This window comes from Pempheris klunzingeri, chromosome 12 (assembly GCF_042242105.1).
Source record: "Pempheris klunzingeri isolate RE-2024b chromosome 12, fPemKlu1.hap1, whole genome shotgun sequence".
NCBI classification, from domain to species: Eukaryota; Metazoa; Chordata; class Actinopteri; order Acropomatiformes; family Pempheridae; genus Pempheris; species Pempheris klunzingeri.
The window spans coordinates 10,707,863-10,729,513 of record NC_092023.1 but is presented as its reverse complement, the minus strand read 5'-3'; the positions used below and the strand labels follow the sequence as shown (position 1 = coordinate 10,729,513).

At 41.4% G+C, this 21,651-nt stretch overlaps 1 protein-coding gene across 1 annotated transcript in view; it reads left to right on the top strand.

Annotated features, from left to right (window-relative positions):
- Positions 1-21,651, top strand: part of srbd1 (S1 RNA binding domain 1) — a 47,745-nt gene that overhangs the window by 9,314 nt on the left and 16,780 nt on the right. Inside the window, exons 10-16 of the mRNA XM_070841166.1 lie at positions 454-557; positions 900-1,007; positions 1,263-1,420; positions 2,317-2,407; positions 3,106-3,213; positions 14,767-14,858; positions 17,437-17,519. Of these exons, the coding sequence (XP_070697267.1) occupies positions 454-557; positions 900-1,007; positions 1,263-1,420; positions 2,317-2,407; positions 3,106-3,213; positions 14,767-14,858; positions 17,437-17,519 (744 nt within the window). The remainder of the gene's footprint in view (positions 1-453; positions 558-899; positions 1,008-1,262; positions 1,421-2,316; positions 2,408-3,105; positions 3,214-14,766; positions 14,859-17,436; positions 17,520-21,651) is intronic.

Here is a 21,651-nt window from a genome sequence, read left to right as displayed (position 1 = left end):
CACTAAGCCCTATGTGTACAAATTTTTTCCGTCCTTTCTATGGTTCTGCTGAATGGCAACAAAAGACTGAAAATTCAGAACATCACATTTAGATTTGTGGTTTTGTGAACAAGTTTTGTTGTTTAAATTCAACTGCATCTGATTTAACTGTAATTGCATAAGCAAACTTATCAGACTACTAAATTAAGCCTTACTTAACAATTAATTAGCACCACCAACTACATAGTAATTTACCATGTGGATTTAGACCTGCTGTTATTGTTTATCCTTTTAGTGTGTGACCTGTGTATGTTGAGAGCATTTGGGAAGGAAGTGGGTCTTTCCTCTGTGTGTTCATGTGCACCTGTGCACTTTTTATACAGTTGATTCATGCATTAAACAAGGGAAATGTGCGGGCATGTTGTCCATGTGTGTATGCGCTTCCATGCTTACGTGCATGTGCATTGTGTGCAGACCCTGGCCATTAACCGAGGGGAGAGTCTGAAGATTTTGACAGTGAAGGTGAACATTCCTGACAGGGTGAAGAGTGACTTCACTAGGTGGTGCATCAACAACAGGTCAGAAACACAACAACACAGTACACACACACACACACACACTTAACTCTTAAGAGTTTGGTACAGTTTAAAGAAGTGTGTATTTAAGTTGAAAAAAATCTGTTTTGAATTCTAACATTAGTTTTAACGTTTAGTTTTAACTACACTTTGATATTTGTTTGAATTTTAGAGTGGTCCTAAGTTGACTAATCTTATAAAGATAAAGGTTAAAGAAATAACATTGCACTTTTTATGTAATTATGATGAGGCTTTTGTTTGACAGGAATGATCTGTTATATAACACCAAATGTGCAAAAAGACTGATAAATAGATTGTATTTATCAATGGAATATTTTAATGCAGGTGGAGGCCAAGGACATTTGCAAGAGCAGAGCTACAAGCAGTCATCAGGAATGCAGTAGAGGACTCTTATAAAAGGCTTATTCTGCCTTTCCTCACTCGGAGTTACAGGTATTCTAAGTGTGACTGTGTTTATGTGTGCGTAGGTGGGTGTGGGCGCACTCTTAGGGCTATTTTTCCTTTGATAATAATTCATTTCCACTGTGTCCCTATTCCCTCTTCTTCCTTCCCCATCCCTCTCCTCTTTCTTTCCTCCTCTTTTTTTCTCTTTCTTTTTACTCTCACCATACAACTAACCTGTACATCTCTCTGTCTCTTTCTCCACTCTTTTGGTTCATATCGTCCTCCCTTATTCCATCTCTTTAGGACTAAACTGACAAGTGCAGCAGAGAAAGAGTCAATCGCCATGTTTGTGCAGAACCTCCGGCAACGCCTGTTGGTGCGTCCAGTCCGGGGCTGTGTCATCATGGGGGTGGACCCTGGTTTTAGACATGGCTGTAAGCTGGCAGTTCTCTCCCACACTAGTGAGTAACCACATAGTGCTCTGAACTCATCTGTATGCAGTCAGTATTCACGATAAAAGGCATGTTCACATTATAACACTTACTTTGGCATCCAGAACAGTCCTAGCAATAATTCTCATAAGACCATATCACAAAGATATTGCAGTGCATAAAACCTTGGAAAGGCAGCTGAGTCTGAGAGGCTGCAACATCTGTTTTAATGATGTATGTTGATCAAGGTTTATCCTGTGTCGCAGTGATGATCTAAAAAAAAAGAAAGTGCAGCTCATAGGCCTTAGATTTGTCACTGTAATATGAATGAAAGCTCCACTTTTGTCACGTTTTTATAAACAAAACCATTGTCCTGAATTGTAGTCAATTATTTGAAGATTTTCTATTGTATCACACTTTGCAAACTAAGGTGCCAAATCAAATTCATGCTAAATGGCTATTTTCCTCTTTCCTCTTGCTCTATTGCTAATGCTGTTTCAAACTCACACACTATATCTCCTCTACGTGTTACACAGATTATTTACTCAAGCAGTAATGCAGCCAATATTCTCTCTGAGATCATGCCATGCAACTAGTACATTCTTACATTGCATTACGTTTATTTAGCTGACGCTTTTATCCAAAGCGACTCACACTAAGTGCATTCAACCATGAAGATACAACCTAAAAATTGCAAGAATCATGTGAGTACATAAAATTCATCAAGTAAGCAAACTGCTCCAAGTGCTACATTAGAGAAATGGGATTTTTACACCCGTGAGATGCGTGTGTGTGTGTGTGTGTTTGTGTTTACGGCATTGCTGCGTCATTCAGCAGAGAATTGTTAGCTGATACTATATAATACCTTATCAGCAACATTATATTTGCTCTCTCCTTCTCTTTGTCTTTTATTTCTGTGCTCTCAGGTCAGATTCTCTATACTGATGTTGTGTACCTGCATAATTCAGGCCAGCAAAAAGAAGCAGACAAACTGCGCCACCTTATGACGAAATACAGGTACTACTGCGTGTGTGTGATAAGTCACTTTTAAAGTACACTACAGTGGTCCCTCGTTTACTGCGGGCGTTACGTTCTAAAACTAACCCGCAATAGGCGAAATCCGCGAAGTAGTCAGCTTTATTTTTTACAATTACTATATATATTCTAAGGCTGTAAAACCCCTCACCATACAGTTTATACACTTTTCTCAGACAGGCATTAACATTTTCTCACATTTATCTCTTGTTTGACTTGTTTGTTTGTCTTGCAAACAGGCAGCACTTAAAAGTCACACTGCTAGCGATTGAACATTTATGTAAAGCCGAACGCATTCTGTACTGTACAGAGACACGACACGGAGGAGATTGATTGACATTGGTCTACAGTCCCTTAGCCAATCAGGACACAGAACACAATGCGCGTTCATACACTGTAAAAAAAAAATGCATGCAAAATTGCACAAAAAAAATTCGCGAAACAGCGAGGCCGTGAAAGGTGAACCGCGTTATAGCGAGGGACTACTGTATTTCAAAAAATGTAGCATTAATGGTTGATGTTTGTGTCGAATGAGACTTGAGTGCAAAATCATCTTGTCTGTTTTCTAATGTGTTGCTGAATTATAAACGATGAAAGTGAATTGTGAATCTAACATCAGTTTGAAACCCTGGTGGTTGCTTTCCTAAACCTCATTGCACTTCTCCTCTTGTCCATACTAGTTGTACCAGGGTTGTCATTGGCAACGGGACGGCGTGCCGTGAGACGGAGTCCTTCTTCGCTGACCTCATCTCTAGGCGTTTTTTTCACCCCCTGGACGTGTCCTACTGGTAAGGTCTTTCATCCAATGCGTGTTACAGGACCCAGTTACCCATAATCCTTAATAGAAATAAGTGGGTTTAGAAAATGGAAGAATAAAGAAAAGTGTGTATGGATGAGGAATGCAGTGAGATGAAGAAAAAATAATGGCCACTGTACAGAAATGGAGAAGGTGAAGTGTATGGAGAGAAAAGGGCAGATGAATAAAGGGGGTTAGCAATGTGAGAGGAAAATGTGGGAGCGAGAGAGTGGGACACAGAAGGAGAGAGAGACAAATTTGAATGCGTCCCCTTAGCGAATATTGTCTATTAAAGCCATCTGGACTTTGTTTCAGTTTGGCCCAATTAATGAGACGTTTTGCGGTCCACATTGTGTCTGTAACCAGGCCCAGTCCACACTTCAGAATACAACAGCACAGAACCTCGGTCCAAGCATAATAACCACTGGCCTCTCCCTGCTCCGTCTCTTTCTCTCTCTGCTGAGTTCCATGTGTGTTTGTTGACTTGAGGTTAGCATTGGGACCACAGCCTAGAATGATTCTGAGCTGTGTGTGAGTGTGTCTGCATATGAGAGTTTTCTCTATCTTTGAGTTCATATGCACATGTACACTTCAGAGGTCATACCTTTGGTGTAATAGCCCACATTTCGTCACTAAAAGTCAATTTTCTGTCTATGTGCAAGAACAGAAACTCTCAAAGTGGGGTGTTTATTAAGTTAACTTCCACTTGATTATTTTCACGACAGACATTTTTTTTTCTTTTGAGCAGACTTGAGCACCTCCAGAGCAACAAAATTTCATATCTTGATATAAAGTCTCTCTTGTTCATTCTTTTACTGGAACTGATGACATTCGTACTTTTCCCAACATTTAAGAATGTTGGACTTGTGTTTGATGTGGTGCTGGCTGAATGTCCCATATCACCTGATATGATTAACTGTATTTTTCCAGAAAATAACACATGTGTAAATGGTCTGCCTTTGCCTTAATGGGGTTTATGAAATGAAGGCTTTTGCAAGTGCATGAACTGAGGGGGAGCAAAGAGATGTTATTTTGGCGTTGGCCAAAGAAGTATGGTTGTTATAATGATATCGCTCTGGAGTCGTCTGGTCTTATGCCTCATTTTAGTTTCTTTGGACCGTGGCTGATGTAGCCTCAGACACAGAGATGTTAAAGGAGAGTCTGTGTGTATCTGTATTAAAATGTACACACACACTGCAGGTTTCTCTTCTCTGTCCTCTTTCTCTCTCTCTCTCTATCTTCTGTCTCATTCTTTCTGTCTTTGTTTCCATCAACTGTCCTTCGAATAATTCCTTCATAAAAGCTTGATCAAACAAATGCATGTTTGAAATCCACTGCAAAATCCAAATGCTGGTCGTTGAATAACTACTCCCAGTGTTGCCTCTGAGGTAGGGCTCTCCCCAACATATGCCTTTGAAATATAAGACTCGGGGGAATGGCCCCATTTTGCACATCAGTATTGCCATTACACACACTGGGGTATACAGTATGTGACTGGGTGGTCTTTTAAAATTGCATACATCACTTTTCACATTTGTTTATCACATTTACAAAGCCCATCATATTAGTAACCTATTAATGAATACCATAAAACAGTCTTCAGTGTTATGATGCAGGGAATTATGTGTTAATTATTCTGTTATTTGAATAAGCCATCAAAGCTAAAATAAAAAAAATAACCAGTGTCCTCGGGTCATTATGTGGTGAATAACACATGTATAGTACGTTTTAAGCTCTTTCCTCTGTCACTTGTCCACATTAATGATCGTAATTAATTATATGAAGCTAATTTGAATCAATTAAGTAAAACAAAAATGTGCTGTCACTCCGCCTGTTGTTATTCAAGAAAACATTCTAGCATGATGAAAAAGATTAAGCAATGTTTTGCAGTGTATTCGCTTTTCTGGTGTGCAGACATAAGGTGAAACTAAAGTCACTTTCCAACTTGTCATTTTTTTTTTTTTACTGTTCTTTTCCTGTCATATGGAAAGTCACTCTGGCAGTATGAAAGGAAAATGGTGGAATGTGGAAATGGTACCCCCTGGAAGTTGGTCCATATATTCTTGATTGCTCAAACCGTGATACGGTGATAAACTGACCGTTAACATCCCAAATAACAATTCAGACACGAATTCCGTTTGTCAGACATTGCGTCAAGTAGCCTGGCAGCTTTGGAGGTGTGTGCCTTTCTTAAGGATATAGTAGGGGTGGCTGATTAAACTGTGTTTAATTTTCTTTATCTAAGTCTCCCTTAGTTCAGTAAAAGAACTAAAACCACACTGTGAAAATACTACATAGTAAAAGTCCTGCATTGAATATGTTACTAAAGTATATAAGTAAGACTCTGCTGTGGGTGAATAATGGCCTCCAAAGTGCCAATTTGGACCAAAATATCCCGTTATACATAATGGTGATGATGGGATGGCAGGGAAAGATGATTGGCCACAAGTAGTGACGGTTTTTGGTCCCCCGCTGACTGACCCACAGCTGACCCTGACCTGCCATTAGGGAAACCTCATTACCACGGCAAAACAAGGATGATGGCAATGACGGAAAATAGCTATGTAGCATCAGACACAGCAAGGGGTCGTAGTGCTTGCTGCGAATGTCTCCAGTATAATTAATTGACCCAGTTTCTGGTATACTTTGTGACTTTGTGCATTTTCTATATGTGTGAGCATTTCTCAGCGGACCTTATAGACAAGCAGTTCAAACAGTGTTTGATCGACAGGTGTAAAAAATGTTTCAGGCAGCTCACTCAGAGGAAGCTGGCGAAGTCATGGTGGTGGCCTGTTTCACTGTATTTATAAAGGCACTGACTCCTTCCATCTCAGCCTCATCATGCTTGTTTTTTCTGCTCCCTCTTTGTCACCCTCAGCCACTGAAAGCAGCCAATGAATTTAGAAATATGTATTTTGGCTCAAAAACAAATATCCACAGAAGTGTGTGTGTGTGTGAGAGAGAGAGAGGGAGAAGTTATATTTTGTCTTCATTGTGTTATTTGACCAGACTGGAGTTTGATTTTATGTGGATTTTAACATCATTACCTTGTTAGGTGGGATCAGCCATTAGAATGTAACATTGCCAGTGCTGAAAGGTTTTTGTTATTTTTTTGGTCAACGCACTGTTAGGGGTATTATATGGCTGTGGTTTATATCCTCTCCTCTCCTCTCCTCTCCTCTCCTCTCCTCTCCTCTCCTCTCCTCTCCTCTCCTCTCCTCTTAGCGCAGTAGTTCATTAAAGACCTCAGCCTCATTTGCACCATCTGCTTCCTGTCTCCCTGTGAGCCTTCATTGTGTCACCACCCCCACCATTCTCCACCTTTTCTTCTCCATCCGCCTGTCTCTCTCTCTCTCTCTGTCCTTCTGCCTCAGTGCTCAGCTGGAATGACAGCCAGAAATGGCAGCCTGCGGGATATCCTTACTTGTATCTTTTCTGTGCATGTGTTTGTGTGTGTATGCAGTTTTCAGTGCCTTAGTCCTGTCTGACTAGACTCATTGTGCTCACCTCGAAGTCACCTCCTCCGTACTTTGTAGGGAGTGTGGCTGGCCAAACAAAGGGTTAATACTCGCTTGTCTTCAATTTTAATATATTGACCTACATCACAGACCCCTCAAACATGCACATGCAGCAAATGGTCCGGCAAACTTGGAATCAAACTGGGGACTCGCTGCTCAGGCTAACCACTCGGCTATTGGGTCAGCCCGTTATTAATTTAGTATGTATGAATCAACTCGGCTGTACTGAATAATAATTGAATCAGCTCAAGTAGTTGTCTCAAATTACAGTCATTTTTTTATATCAGAGAAACACTAATGAAAAACACAAAAAAATATTATACACAGAGCTTAGAATTTGAACGTCAGTCAAACGAGACTACTGAAATAAAAAGTAATGTGATCACATTTTACATGGCTATTTACAGGCATAAAGGTAGTTCAATACATGTACATTGTAATATTATGATAGCATAAGACATAGATTTTTACATTTAGATGGGTGAGTATAATTGCAGCATAAAGTCTGACACATTTTCAACGGGATCAGATATAATAGTCTGCTATATCCCTGTACTGTTGTCTTTGCTAAGTGAGTAATAAAGCACCAGATTCGACTCGTCATCCCCCATTAGAGTTACAACAGAGTAACCTTACATGATTAAGCTTGAACAATGCCTCTATGAATGACCAGCATCCTGCAGGACATTATACAGCATGAGGTATGATTTAGCTGACAAGGTTTGTCTGTGCCTGTGATGGCCCCCACTGAATGCACATTAGGTTATTTGCCATACAGCTGTGTCCCAGTAATTTAAAGACCTCCTGCTGGACATTAGTTTGTGACACACTGGTTTAGAAAACAAACTCCACTTTTTTTTGTGTGTGTGTGTGTGTGTGTCCGTGTGTGTGTGCATGGCTCTTTGACAGGCCAGTGCAGCATGACCTTGGCTGTCATTGTGCTTTAGCCCTGACTGGCAGAGCATGCAGGCTTTGTCAAAACTTATAAGAGTGCTCAGCACCAGCCAGACAAATGTCTGCATAGGAGTGTGTGTGTGTGTGTGGTTTGCAGTGCTTTGCTTGATGACGTGCAGTGGTCTGTGTCACCCTTATAAGATTTCTGGATTTGAGAGGAGCTGATTGGTGGGGAAGACACACATACACATACAAACACACACATACGACTATGAGTCCTGATCTATCTTGTGGCAGCACACAGAGATCCACCTGTCGTTGACTCCCATTTCTTTGTTTCCCTCTACATGAATCAGATAATATTCCTGAAAGGGGTAGTGTTTACACTAATCTGCAGTTAACAGTCCTTTTTCCAATCTCTAGAAACTGTATTGTAAGCTGCTGCCAACCTCTGCCAACCACTGTGCTGAACTAATATATGATGCAACAGTAGAAATGTGTCTGTAGAGAAACTTAAAGCTAAGCTACGCAGTACTATATCGAAGAATACCTCTATGTTAGAAGCTTCGGCCATGGGAAGGCAGTAAATACTTGCCAGCAACCCTAACTTAGCTTAACTTACTAGTTTTGGCTTGTCATCACAGTCCCGTCCATCCATCCATCCATCCATCTGGTCACCCTGCTGGGGGGAACTCATTTTGGCTGCTGTTTCGGTCATTATCTAAAGCTCATGGCCATAGCTGATGCTTGGAATGTAGATCGACATGTAAATTGAGAGCTTTGCCTTCCAACTCAACTCTCTCTTCACCACAATGATCCGATACAGCGCCTGTATCACTGCTGCACCAATCTGTCCGTCCATATCCCACTTCCTTTTATCCTCAGTCTTGATACTTGAACTCCCCTACCTGGGGCAGCAACTCACTCCCAACCCGCTGGGAGCAATTCAGAGTTTTCTGGCGGAGAACCATGGCCTCCAACTTGGAGGTGCTGACTCTCATCCTTGACACTCACCAGATTGTTTTAGCTGCAGGCTTGTTACCAGGCTTAGTGTAGCCTAGATCTGTAGTTTCTAGGCTAGGTTAAGCTAACAAGGCTACCCCCAAACACCAGTCTTCCTGGGTTCAGTGCCCTCAGCGGACACACCCTAGCTTTTCAGAGCAGAGAACACTGCTGATTTTTTCAACAAAGTAAGAGGACATATTTATTGTTTATTAGTAACACTGTCCTGATTATGTGTGTTTGGGGCTGTGTGTATGAAAACTGACAAGTTGACAGTATTGTGATGTTAATGATATCACAGGGCAAGAACATGTGGGGGTAAGGTTAGGGACATCTTTGGGCTATGGTGATGATACACACACACACACACACACACACACACACACACACACACGCATGTCACTAGTCACTTTTGGGGTATTTACATCTTCTGTTAATTTCCTGGACTTGCCCTAACCTTAAATACTGACCCAAAAATCAATGTTTTACCAATGTGTGGGTTTCTTCCCCAAATAGACAAGCTGTCTCAAATTGATTGGTTTTAGGTCTGACATTTGTCATCAAAGGTAGCCTAACATATACACACAGGACCGCAGGTAAAGCAAAGTGGTAAAATATCCACTTTCTTGACCAAGTCAGAAATCCAGTTTACATTGAATGAATTATTTGAGAAATGTATTGATATGAAATTAATCAAATTTTAAGTGAACTACATGACATTACACAGTCCTATATAAACTACAATATATAAACGTTGTACAGTGTAACCTGCTGTGCTGCCAGTTTATTAATGCTTGTTTCCTACAAGTAGCTATGTCTTTGCCTGATGTTGTACCCTGTAGCTGAAAAGAGGTTTAGGCCATTTGTCTTTCTAGTAGTAGTCATCGTTCTCTCCTTGACTGGTTCATACTTGGAGTTGTCTGAGAGCAATACAAGCCGTTGGAGCAGGAAACATACTCAAATAGCCAACAGTGTACGTCTGCACTGACACACAGACATGCTTACAATAAGTCCTTGACTGTCTTGCCCTCCAGCTCACTCCTGGTGGGATGAGATCATTATTACTGGCTAGCTGATGGACCTGGAAGGACAGTGGTGTAGACTGTATTTATGACTGTGTGTGGGTGCGGGTGTGCCGGGGTGTGTATCCCCTGTCATGTCCTGTGACCAGGCATGCTCCCAGGGCCAGGCCGAGTGAATGATGAACATACAGTGGCAGGACCAGCGATGACTGAGTGAGATCAAGGCACTAAGGCCTCACCGAAGGTTTGAAGGTTGGATAGAATGAGGAGAAGGGGGACAGATGGATTTAGAGGCATGGAAAGGCCTCAGCCTGGCTGTGGGGTGTATCTTCATTTCAGAGGAAGACAATGAACCTATGGGTACATGAAAAGGTTATATCTTCATACAGGATGGGTTGAGGAAGGTAAAAGCATTTTGGAAATGTTTAACACGTAAATTTAAGAAAGAAACTGCAACATTTTCTGGGAGCTATAAAGGATATATAGCTTAGTTTATTGCTAGAAAAAGCAGCCTCATGATTGATAACTGGAATTGAAAAGTCAAGTCAATTTTATGTATATAGCCCAATATCAGCTTTGTTTTACCGCTGCACAGTGTTTCCTTGACAAAGGTAAACTTGTGCTTGTGTAGCTCGTCTTGGGTATGGATGTAGTGTCAGGCTGAGGACCTTTGGCATTTGCAGGTGGTGGACAGTGGCTATATGCCATCCTCATCCATATCACCCACAGCCCTCACTCTCTTCCCACCATGCCTCACTGGTGGTCAGCTCTGTCCCTTCTTCTCCCCTCTCTCCACCCGCCCTCCATGACATCCTCCCCTAGGGTTCCAGTGTTCACTGCGACGGTCCTGCGTGTGACAAACATGTGTGATGAGTCTGTGTGACATGTCATGTGTATATTTGTGATTTGGGGTGTGTGTGTGAATGCTGGTGTGTATGCGTTTGTGCGTGACACAAGTGCAGGCCTTTCCTGCTACCAGATTGACATGAGTGTCTGTGAGGCTTTGCTCTTTTCAGACGTGCCTCACACTGGCAGTTGGAGTTTGTGTGTGTGTGCGTGTGCCTGCCTGCCTTCTAGCGCCTCGCTAGAGACTGACGGCCCTTGACACCTGCCATTTGGACGCTTTTCTCTGTGAAAAATGTCATCGTCTTCAGACCCGACGTGTGTTTGTGTGTGTGTGTGCGTGTGTGTGCGCACGATGTGTCTGTTTGTGTGAGACAGAGAGATGGGCCGTCCCTCAATTTTCCTCCCTGAGGTCAAGCTTTGCAGCTGACTGAACAATGGACCCAAGCTGTTTGAGCAGCTGGGACAGAGAAAACTTATGTGTGTCTGCATGTTTTTTGTATGAATATATTTTGGGCTGGTAATATGTGACATCACAGCTCCCTCTAAGGCAGTAAAACGAGGCCAGTCAAAGTATCCAGAACACAAACTGAGTTGTGGACAAAGAAAGTGGCAGATTGAGCCATTATAGTATGACACTATGAAGGTATGTGTGTATGAAATTCTCAACTTTCCAACTTTGAGCTAAACCATTTGAAATGTTGTACTTCAAATGGCTAGTAGATAATGTCCAATGAAGATTACTTCTAGATAACATTTTGCTTGATTCAGTTGCTCATGTAACTCCACTTGTCAGTGACTTTGCATTGAATGGAAATTGTGGTTCAGTTAGAGTTCTCACACTAGTTTCTATGCATTGTTTAAGAAACCCACTTGATACATCATTAATATAGGGCTTTAGAAAGTGTATATTGTGATATGATCTGTTGAACTTCTTTCACCCTTTGTGTGTGTCAATGGGTCCAGAATAAATACAGCAATTTCTCTAATCCTTCTAAATTTGAAAAAAAAAAAAGTTCCACATATCCAATTTTGAACATATATATGTTTTCAATTTAGGAGCAGATCTTGTAAAAACTGTATTGCCGTTTGTGCTATGCTAGCACTGATTTACACTGTAGTACCATTGAGAAATTAAGATATGGGCCTTTTGTATATCTTAGCCTGAAAATCTTCATTTACAACATTTTTGTATTTCTGTGCTCACTACCTTTCACCCCTTGCCCCCTCTCCCTCCCTCCAACTTTTTGTCCTGTGTATCAGATTAGTTGCTGATATTATTGCCCTTCTTCTTTTCTGACTGATCTGATGAGCTGTTTTTAATTTAGATTAGGGCTGCGTGAGCCAGAAGGCTGTAATGAGGTATCAAAGTGTGTATCCATCTCTTCCGATGTTAGGTTTCTTGAGGGGCAGCAGGGGGGCAGTCATGATGTGTGTGTTTGCGTGTCAGGCCCAAGGGTGTGTCTCAAAGACGTCCGGTAGGGGAATAGATAGGGGAGCCAGTTTGTGACTTTGCCCCAGGATGGGACAGGGCCAATGGTGTGTGTGTGTGTGTGTGTGTGTGTGTGTGTGTGTCTGTGTGTGACTGTGAGTAAATGATAACCCTACAGGGCCACCAAGTCATCACTTTACACCAAGAGGCAACCATTGACTTTGTGTGTGTGTCCACGCTTCGACCATCCACCCACTTAGGCCAGAGAGCTGGTTAGCAGACAACCTTCTGCTGGCTGCCAGGATGATGCCCTCACTATTGCGACAGCCATGGACGCTATGGCGATGAGGGCTCAGAGCTGTATCCATGACAGGGCTGTTACCCAGCTGCCCCAGCGGCAGCCTTAATTAAGTTGGACATGATAGGGGCTAGTGGCCCTTCTTTCTTTCTTTTCTCTTCATGTCCTCTTGTGTTCTATTTTTCTATATTCTTAATGATATCTTTTCACTTTTTTTTTACTTTTATCCGCCCCATTTCCCCTTTTCTGTCTTTTTGTCATTTCTTGAACAAAAGGCAACATAAAGCACTGCCAGTCTTTTACTTGACCTCCATTGTCCCCCAGTCTCTGAATGAGAGCAGAGAGGGAGGTTAGATGTGTGTGTTCTGTGTTTTCTTAACATGCGGCATAATTGAAAGCACTGTCTATCTTCATCCTCTTTAAGAGTAGCGAGAGCTGCATGAGATTTGGGTAGAGTGGATTTTTTGGAATTATATTCGTATTATGTCCTCTGCGTATTACTCAGCATAAATTAATGTGTGTGTGTGTGTCTTTGTGTGCGTGAGACAGTGTGTGTCAGGGTAATGGCCAGCTCTGCTATGACCTCCTTGAAGGTCATGTGCCAGTGCTTGTTTGTCACTATGGCGATATGTCAGCTGTCAGCACGATAGATGTGGAGCTGACAAAAAGAACAGTGAGGCGGAGGATGGGGTGAATAGAGAGGATGGGAAAAAGAGGGAGGGAGGACAAGTTCATTTAAATGTGATTCTCATCAGAAGGCCTCTGCCACTCCTCATTAACAAGATACTTGTAATTGGCAAGGTTGTTGTGGCACGGTCCAGGCCTCTGGGATTGCGTGTGTGTGTGTGTGTGTGTGTGTGTGTGAGAGTGAGCGTGTACCAAAGAAGGCCTCATTCTGAGTTGTGGACATTGGGGTGGTGCTGACCCCCTTGTCATATTGGTCAGCCTTGAGGAAAAAGCCCCCTTTTCTCCCTTTCTCCCTCCCTCCCTCCCTCTCTCCTTCCACCCGAGAGAATAGAAGGACTAAACAAGATGACAGCTTCAGTTGTATGTCAGCAGCATTAACACGGGTATCAGTGGCTTTGTTGTACCACCATGCTGTCTGTGTAGTGATGGATGATAAGCGGCCTACTTGAGACTGAATACATTAACATGGGAAATGGTCATTTGTTACCACGTAGAATCTGTTCTCCTTCTTCATTCTCAAAATGTAGATGTTAAAAACTCCAATAATGCAGAAATTCCAGCTGAATTAAAGACATAATTTACTAATGATCGTAAATTCCAGCCTGTCATCTGTTCACAGGAATATACAGCTTTAGTATTAACTTAAACAGATTCTAAAATTATGTCTAAATAGTTTTATAATTATAGGGCACTAAAATGTACATTAAACTAAACAACACAAAAATGAATAATTATTAGGAATGAAGGTATAACAGTCACTTTTGCAATCCCTACTTCAACATTTGACTTGAACGCTAGCTCGTACAACCAAGTTGTTAGCTGGTTAATTAAATTGGTTAAGCCTGTCCCTCGTTTTATGTCATTGTACTTTCAGAAATGTTTCTTTTCACCTAAACATTCCACCAACATCCGCCTCAGGTAGAAAATATCTCAGGTAGAAGTAGGACAAACATTATACACGTGCATTCATCTTTACATTTTTATGTACCACGATTGATGTTGAAAAATGTTTCTTCGTTAACGGTGGAATGCCAGTGATGTGTTTGTGGCAGCAGGCAGTGTCTGTAGAAACACGACACACACACCACAGAGACAAACCTTTCAATTCAGCAACTGCGGTGCCAATTATTTAACCTCAAAAATGTTGGTGGACAGTTAAGTTTTAAAATCAGTCATAGAGTCATACACCTATTTCTCAGTCTGACTCATGACAATTATATTCTAGATCGGAGTTTTCCAGTCCTGCTCCTGGAGGCCCTGCAGGTTTTAGATGTTTCTCTGCTCCAACAAATGATCAGCTCATCATCAAGCTCTGCAGAGGCCTGATAATGAGCCGGTTTTGGGAAACACTGTTCAGTACACTCAAATGACCTCTAGATGGCAGTAGTGTCACATAAATGGCGAGTGCATTGCAGATGACAGAGTGGATTGGTTGTGTGTGTGATAAACTGCCAGTCGTTTCAGTGTGAAAAGCTGGTCATACTCTAAACAACATTTGGAGAAAAACAGATGCTGTTAATCCACTCTTAATCACTGCCATACTTTTAAGTGGGCACATTTATATCACTCAGTTACCTCACTAAGATACTTATTCTGAATATGTTCGTGGTCACATACTAAGCCAGTGGTTCATATATGGAATAGGGATCCATGTAGTTCTTTTCACCTACCACCAGTCAGTTGAATAGGAAATCCTAAAGGCGTTACAAAATTATTTTAGATTATTTAAGATCCAGATTCTTAAGAGTGTTGCCATTATGCCTTTCAAACAGTGATCAACTCCCCCTCCCTTTTTCTCTTTCCCTCATCCTCATCCCTGTCTTTCTTTCTTTCCCTTTCTTTCCCCCAGTATAACCAATGAGGCAGGAGCTTCCATCTACAGTGTCAGTCCTGAGGCGGTCAAAGAGATGCCAGACTTGGATCCCAACCTCAGGAGTGCAGGTACACTGGCCATTATTGTTGTTCTTGGCCATGCTTTTAGTGGGCCTTTGTCAACGTTACTGGTGTTGTGAAAGACACTGTGTGTATGAGTACAGCTAAGGGTTATTTTAATAGTTGTTTAAACTGTTGCTTATTTTCTTGATTCATTGTTTTGCCAATAAATAGATAAAGCCTAAAGATAATGAGTTTACAATCATAAAGAACATTATAGGAAATTGAGTTCAGTTTAGTTGTTTCATCTCCAATAGTGAATTGCTTATTAACACACTAGACACCCCCATGGACCAGTATGGACCATTGTTATGCTACTTTATTTTTTGATGTTTGGTTTAACACCAAGAGATGATAATACAGATGGGGACAAGTTGAAAACAACCACTAAATGTTCTGTTTTTTACATACTAACAAATCACAATTCATTGTATAATGTGAGCAGCCTTAAAGAAATTTGATTAATGCAAGCAGTCTTCTAAATTTCTGTCAGAAAATTCTCCCACACATTTTAATTTACAGTAAACATACAGTATTGTCACACTATCAATGAATTTCTGGCATTGCTATTCTTTATGCATGTCCATATGCTACATCACTGAAAACACAGCAGAATAAAAACAATCGCACAGAGTTTTGGAGAACCAATGTTTCCAGCAGACTTCCTCTATAAAAGCCATAAATCAAGCAAGGCTGGATTATTCCTCACTAGTTTCCTGTGGTCAGCAGCACTGAGAGCCGCGGAGAGCCATATTTATACCCCTAATGAAAGCCATGAAAAGTCTACAGCTTTTGACTTTGGATGGATACAAAAAGAGGGGGTGCTGAGCCAGGACACTATGGTTACAGTCACATGTGGCGACAAGAGTGTTTGTGTGTTTTACCTTTGGGGTGTGTGTGTGTGTGTTTCTGCCTAAATGATAATATAACACAGCATGTTGGGAACTGTGTGTTAAAGGCACCTTCTGTCTGCGCCATCTATTGTTGAGGAATCTAGGGACACCTAGTGGTGATAGGCCATATTTCAGCCATTCTTTAAGAGGACTGTTTTTGTGTGCAGCTTGCTTCTGTGCTCATCTTCGATTTAAGACAGGGTAACAGATTAGTTGATAGTGGCCACAAAGAAAAATTAGTCCGAGAAACAGATCTGTCACTCACTGATGCCCTGTTGCAGTATGATATGCAATCCATATTGTATCTTCTCAAAAGCAGAACTATTTTGATCAGACTTATTCACCTCTTACCCTGCTACAAATTCAGTGGAGCCACATTACAGCTAGCCTTAAATGCCTCAACGTCACATTCTTCCAGTTCTCCTGAGCGATGTGTCTGTGTCTGAAAGGGGCCTTCCTCCCTTGCTTTGCTTTCTTCATTGCTTCCCATTTTTGTAGTACTGGATTTGGCTCATAAACTTTCACTAAGTGCTGATGAGTTATGCTGGACTCCATTTACAAATCGGCTGCTCTCAGAGAGAGTCAGAGACAGAATAGATTGAAAGCGTATTGGAGGGTTGAAACTCCATCCCTGTCTAAATATTATCTCAGGCAGCAGCCTCCCACCACAGCCAGAGGAGAGAGAGGAGAGGAGAGCCGAGCCATTGATTCCAGACATACTCCCTCTGTTGCATCCCATCCTGCTCTTTCTCTTTGTCTGCCTGTTCCGCCTCAGAGATCTAAGTCTGAAACGTGTCATGCAGTGCACTACACCGCTGACCACTGAAATTCAAACATGTACATAATGCACACATACAGCGGCAGCAAGCAGCAGCACAGGAGGGACAGGAAGGGAGACAAACTGTGTTCTGTCATTTCTTAATTCATCATATAGTTTGTATGAGAAGCATAGATTTGATGCACGTATTTCTTGATCAAACTCAAACCAGTAGTTATTTTCTGAAATATATGACCGTCGTTCCAACTTTGAAAATAACAACAACTCAGAGCTGCCACGTCCTTTGTCTTTCACAAGGACATACATTTGAGCAGTAATTTGGTTGTTATGCTCTCCCTGTGTGTGTGTGTGCGTGTGTGTGTGTGTTGGGCGGTGATGTCATGTATTATGGAGTAAGAGTATGTGAGTAAGGTTGTTTGTAATTTTTCTCCTTGTCACAGAGCTCTGCCAGCATATTCATGGAAAAGACATTTGGCTTCATGTGCAGCAGCAGGCTGAAACCTTACAGACTCCATCGTTAAAAGCAAACCCTACTTTGGTGGATACAGACTGCGTGTGTTTATTTGTGTGCTACATTTGGCTCCGTGTGCCAGTGTGCACAGGTTTAAAGGTTCACGGCTGCACCATCTATCAGGAAGCTAAATGACAGGTGCAAAGTCTCCAGTTGAAAGCCAGCTTTAATTATTATCATTATTATTATAGGGGGTGTAGGAATGACAATTAGGTTTGGCCTGCCCTCAGGCCAGCGTGATAATATGCAGGCAATTTGCATATTCAGTAATTATGAATGATATTGATTTGCATATTCAATAAGTGTATTCAGATAGCAAGTTCATGAAAAACACAAACCACAGAATGTCATGAGATATACAATCTCATGTTTGTTTCCCCTGTGTGTGTGTGTGTGTGTCAACAGTGTCCATAGGAAGACGTGTCCAAGATCCACTCGCTGAGCTTGTGAAAATTGATCCTAAACACATAGGCATCGGAACATACCAGGTAAGTGTGTGTGTGTTGTTCATGTGGATGAGCGTTTCTTGTCCCTGGCCACTGGAACATCTGCTGTGAGTTAGACTGAAGCAAAGAGCAGAGTGTGTGTGTGTGTGCGTGGCAATAGGCCATGTTTGTTCGCTTGCATTCATATTATTATAGCACCGACAGCTGTATTGTTATTTACTTGCTCTGAAACAGCAAGCATACGGCATATGTATTTTTAAATTTCCCTCTTTCTTCTCTTATTTGTTTAAGCATTATTGTCTTTTTAATAGAGCTTTGTCAAAAATGGCAACATTACTATCTTAATTAACCAACACACAACTACCATTCACAGAGGGAATAAGAGTAGTGAAGGGAAGAGAACATTAAACATTACAACTCCTTACAACCACAGTATTTCACAACAAAAACTGAAACTAAACATTAAAAAATTATACTTGTCTGTCTCCCTAAAACACAGTATGTACAGAATGCTTCAGTCTGCTGTTAGTTTTGATTATTTTCACTCAGACTTCTTGCTGATTTTAGGTTTTACTTTTGCATTTAAGCCAAAACAAAGGGCAGAAATTGCAACTTGACGCATAAAGCGAATGTGAGTGAGAGATTGAAGATGCGACAGCACAAATGAGAAAAACTTAAACAGGTTCAGCAAGAAGAGGCAAGCATGGAAGCAGATGAACTTGGCTTAGGTCTGTGTCAACAGATGATGCTACGGATGACAGCTAATTGAATTAAAGGGAATCAGGCATGACGTATGTTTGGACATTTTTTCTAGTGTGCTTGCCACTCTTGGTCCATTTGTGTTCAAGTGTGTGTGCAGATGAAACAACAGTTAGCTCAGTGTTGATTTTGTTCATTGCTTGTGTATGTGCAATTGTGTGACAAAGGCAAAACAAGCATTAGGTCAGCCTGTCTACTATTTACACCAGCTATTAAAGCAATATTCTCCATATATGGTAGGTTATGGGGAAAAGGGTATGAGAGAATGGACATAGCAACAAAACAAAAAGGATTCAGGATGACGAGGGCAACTAGAATAAGGACAAATGATCAGACTGGCAGCTTTATCTGAGGCAGCCATTTGAATTAGTAAGTAATGCAGTGGTTAGATAATAGCAAGGCACTTAATGATTGGGCAGCAACAAATGATTATTGTCATGATTGATTAATCTTATTTTTTCACTTAGTTTCTATGGTTAAAAAGGCGTTTTTCACACTTTTTTAGTCCACAATGATGAGAAAAGCAGAAAATCTTCAGAACTCAGAGGCTAGAATCAGAACATTTGGATCATTTGCTTGATAAGAAGCGACTAACAATTAATCTATTATCAAAATTGTTGTTAATAACTATTTTGTTGATCAACTAATAATCATGGACTACTGTTTCTGCTGTGGTGGTAATGAAGTGCAGGGATTGAGGGAAGCTCTATACATTAGGATTACTGATAGGATGCTCCTCTTGCACACTAAGCTAATTATTCACAGCATGTAACTGTAGCTAACATAAATTTCCTCAATGTCAAACTGTTTAGCATCTGACATGCAGGGTGTGTAAGAGCATTGCCATTTTGTTGGTGTTGGCTGACATAGCAACCAAGAAAGGGAATCCAACAGTGTAAAGAGAAATTCCCAATTGACAACCACTCTAAATGAGAGGATGAAGACAAGGAGAGGAGGTTAAAAAAGGACAGCAGAGGGTGACAAATGTCAAAGTTATGATGGGGAACTTTAAGGGTGAGGGAGGTAAAGTGGAAATTTGAAAGAAAGGAGGAGGTCGTATTGTGCAAGTGCTTGTGCTCACGAATGTGTGGCTGAATGTGTTGGGTCACAGGCCGGTGTCTCTCATCACGTCCTGACTGGGCTCCCTGGGGTGGCTGAGGTTCTGCACCCCCCGCTCTCAGATCATGTGACTAGGTCAACAAATGATAATGTAACCAGGTAAATAAACTCTGGGTGCTGACAGATAGGATATTGGACATCACTTTGACCTGCATGTCAGCTCACACAAACACACACACACACACACACACACATGTACACACTGTCAACCCCATCCCTTTTCAGAGTCTAAGGGTTAAGTGTGTGTGTGTGTGTGTGTGTGTGTGTGTGTGTGTGTGTGTGTGTGCTTGCGTGCTTGCTTGCATGGTGTGTGTATACATTTGTATAAGTCTATGCGTGAATGTATATACGGGAGAATGAGGGTGAGAAAAGTGCACTCATGCATACGTGTGTTTTTTTTTCTTGCAAGTTCTTTTGTGTGATTCATGGCATTTTGAGTTTTCTGAAGGTTTATTGCCATTAGACCCAAAAAGCATAAGGGCAGATGTAACTCTAGACAGCTGGCACAGCGTGCTCTCTTTCTCTCCCCCTCTGCTGACCCAGTGAGTGACAGCTCTGGAAGAAAGGAGGAAATGAGCTGAGGGCTAAAAAAGTGAGGCCCATTAAAATCAGATTGGATGTAACTGTTGGTGTGGGAACACTGTTTTCACTACAACACCACTGGCTGACAGGTTTTTCTGGATACTAAGTTTGCCAGATATATGTCTTTTAACACTTTTTTTTTTTAATATTAATGGTTACCTATAGTGCAGTACAACACTTTTAACAGGCTACTGATACTACAGGTTTGAGATAAATCATACATACATACATTTTAAGGTCCAGAATTTCAGGAGTCTTGTGTCCTTTAGCCAGTTAGTGGGTGTGGCCTTCGCACAGCTCCTTCATCTGTCAATCAGGTCTTTACGTTCCTATGGTCTGTTGACAGCTGGGTAATTCCCAGTGCTGTGAAACTAACTGCTACTGGAAAATACACACAGAGACACACACTGCTGCGTAAGAAAACATTGCCCACAAGCCGGATATTAAAGAAACTGTCACTCTTTCCCTCACCTCTTTCAAATGTTCTTTCTCACTCTCTCTCACATCTTTTTGATAAAAGTTTCTTGGTTTTCATTCAATGACTCCCCCTTCCTCTGCTTTCCTTTCATGCCGTATTTTCTTCTCTCGTTCAAGTGGCAGAACATGTATTGTGGACATGCACTGCAAACACTATAGAAGATAGCATCAGATGTTGCTGAAGGGACCACGGTGTCATTGGTCTGAAGCAAAGAATCCGAATGTGGTCAGGAAATTAAGGGTCTGGTCAGGCGAGGAAACTGCAACCGCAAAGACCAATTAGAGTCATGGAAAAAAAAACTAATAGCAATATATTAACCAAAAAAATATATCTTTGGCATTTCTGTGCTGCAGTTGTGTGGTGACACACCTGCAGATATCAGCATATTTATGAAAAATCTGCCTATAGAATGGCGTTGCATGCCAAATTATCGTTTTTAAGACCTTGTGGAAAAAGGATGTTAAGCTGTTTCATTTCAAAATGTTATTTTTATATTTCCACAGGTGAGTTGATGGGCTTTTCCTTTGACAACGTACATTTATCTTTAGTGCCAGCCAGGTCAATGGTAACTTCTGGCATGTGTCCATTGACTTGTCAGAAGACTTTGAGGCGTTCACCTACAGCTAGTGCAAGTGATGTCACTTTTCACACCAAAGCTGCTATGCCCATAGTGCTTTGTGACTGCACAGCCGTGCAAATGTGTACGTGTGCACTTGAGCGTGCAATGTTTCACTCTTGAATGGTAATGCCCACAGGGGAGACAGGAGCAGACAGAGCTGAGAGAGGGAAGGACAGCAAGAAATGGAGGGCTGACAGTGATTGATAGTTCCTCCCCACAGTTCTGAGGTGTGGGAAAAAAGAACTCTTAAAGGCTTGATCGGTGCAAACATTATCTGCTACTATTTTAATTATTTCCCTTAGGTGTGTCACAGCATGTGTCAGTGTGTTTGTGTGTTGAGTGAGGTTGGGAGATGAGTCAAACTTGTATCTTCGCTGGTATAATGGATCTAAGTAGGCCCATGCCAATTCTCTACTTAATCAACAATTTAGAAAACATTTACCGGCTGTTGTCATGTCAGGCTGCTAATTCTAGTGCTGTACAGTTTATATTGAGTGAGGATGTTTGTGTTTCAGCAGTAAAGTTTGTAGTAAGTAAACCTTTATTTTTTTGGGTAGCATGTAATACCAAGGTTGTCACATGGTTTATAAGGAATGAAATGTAACCAGTGGTTGAAG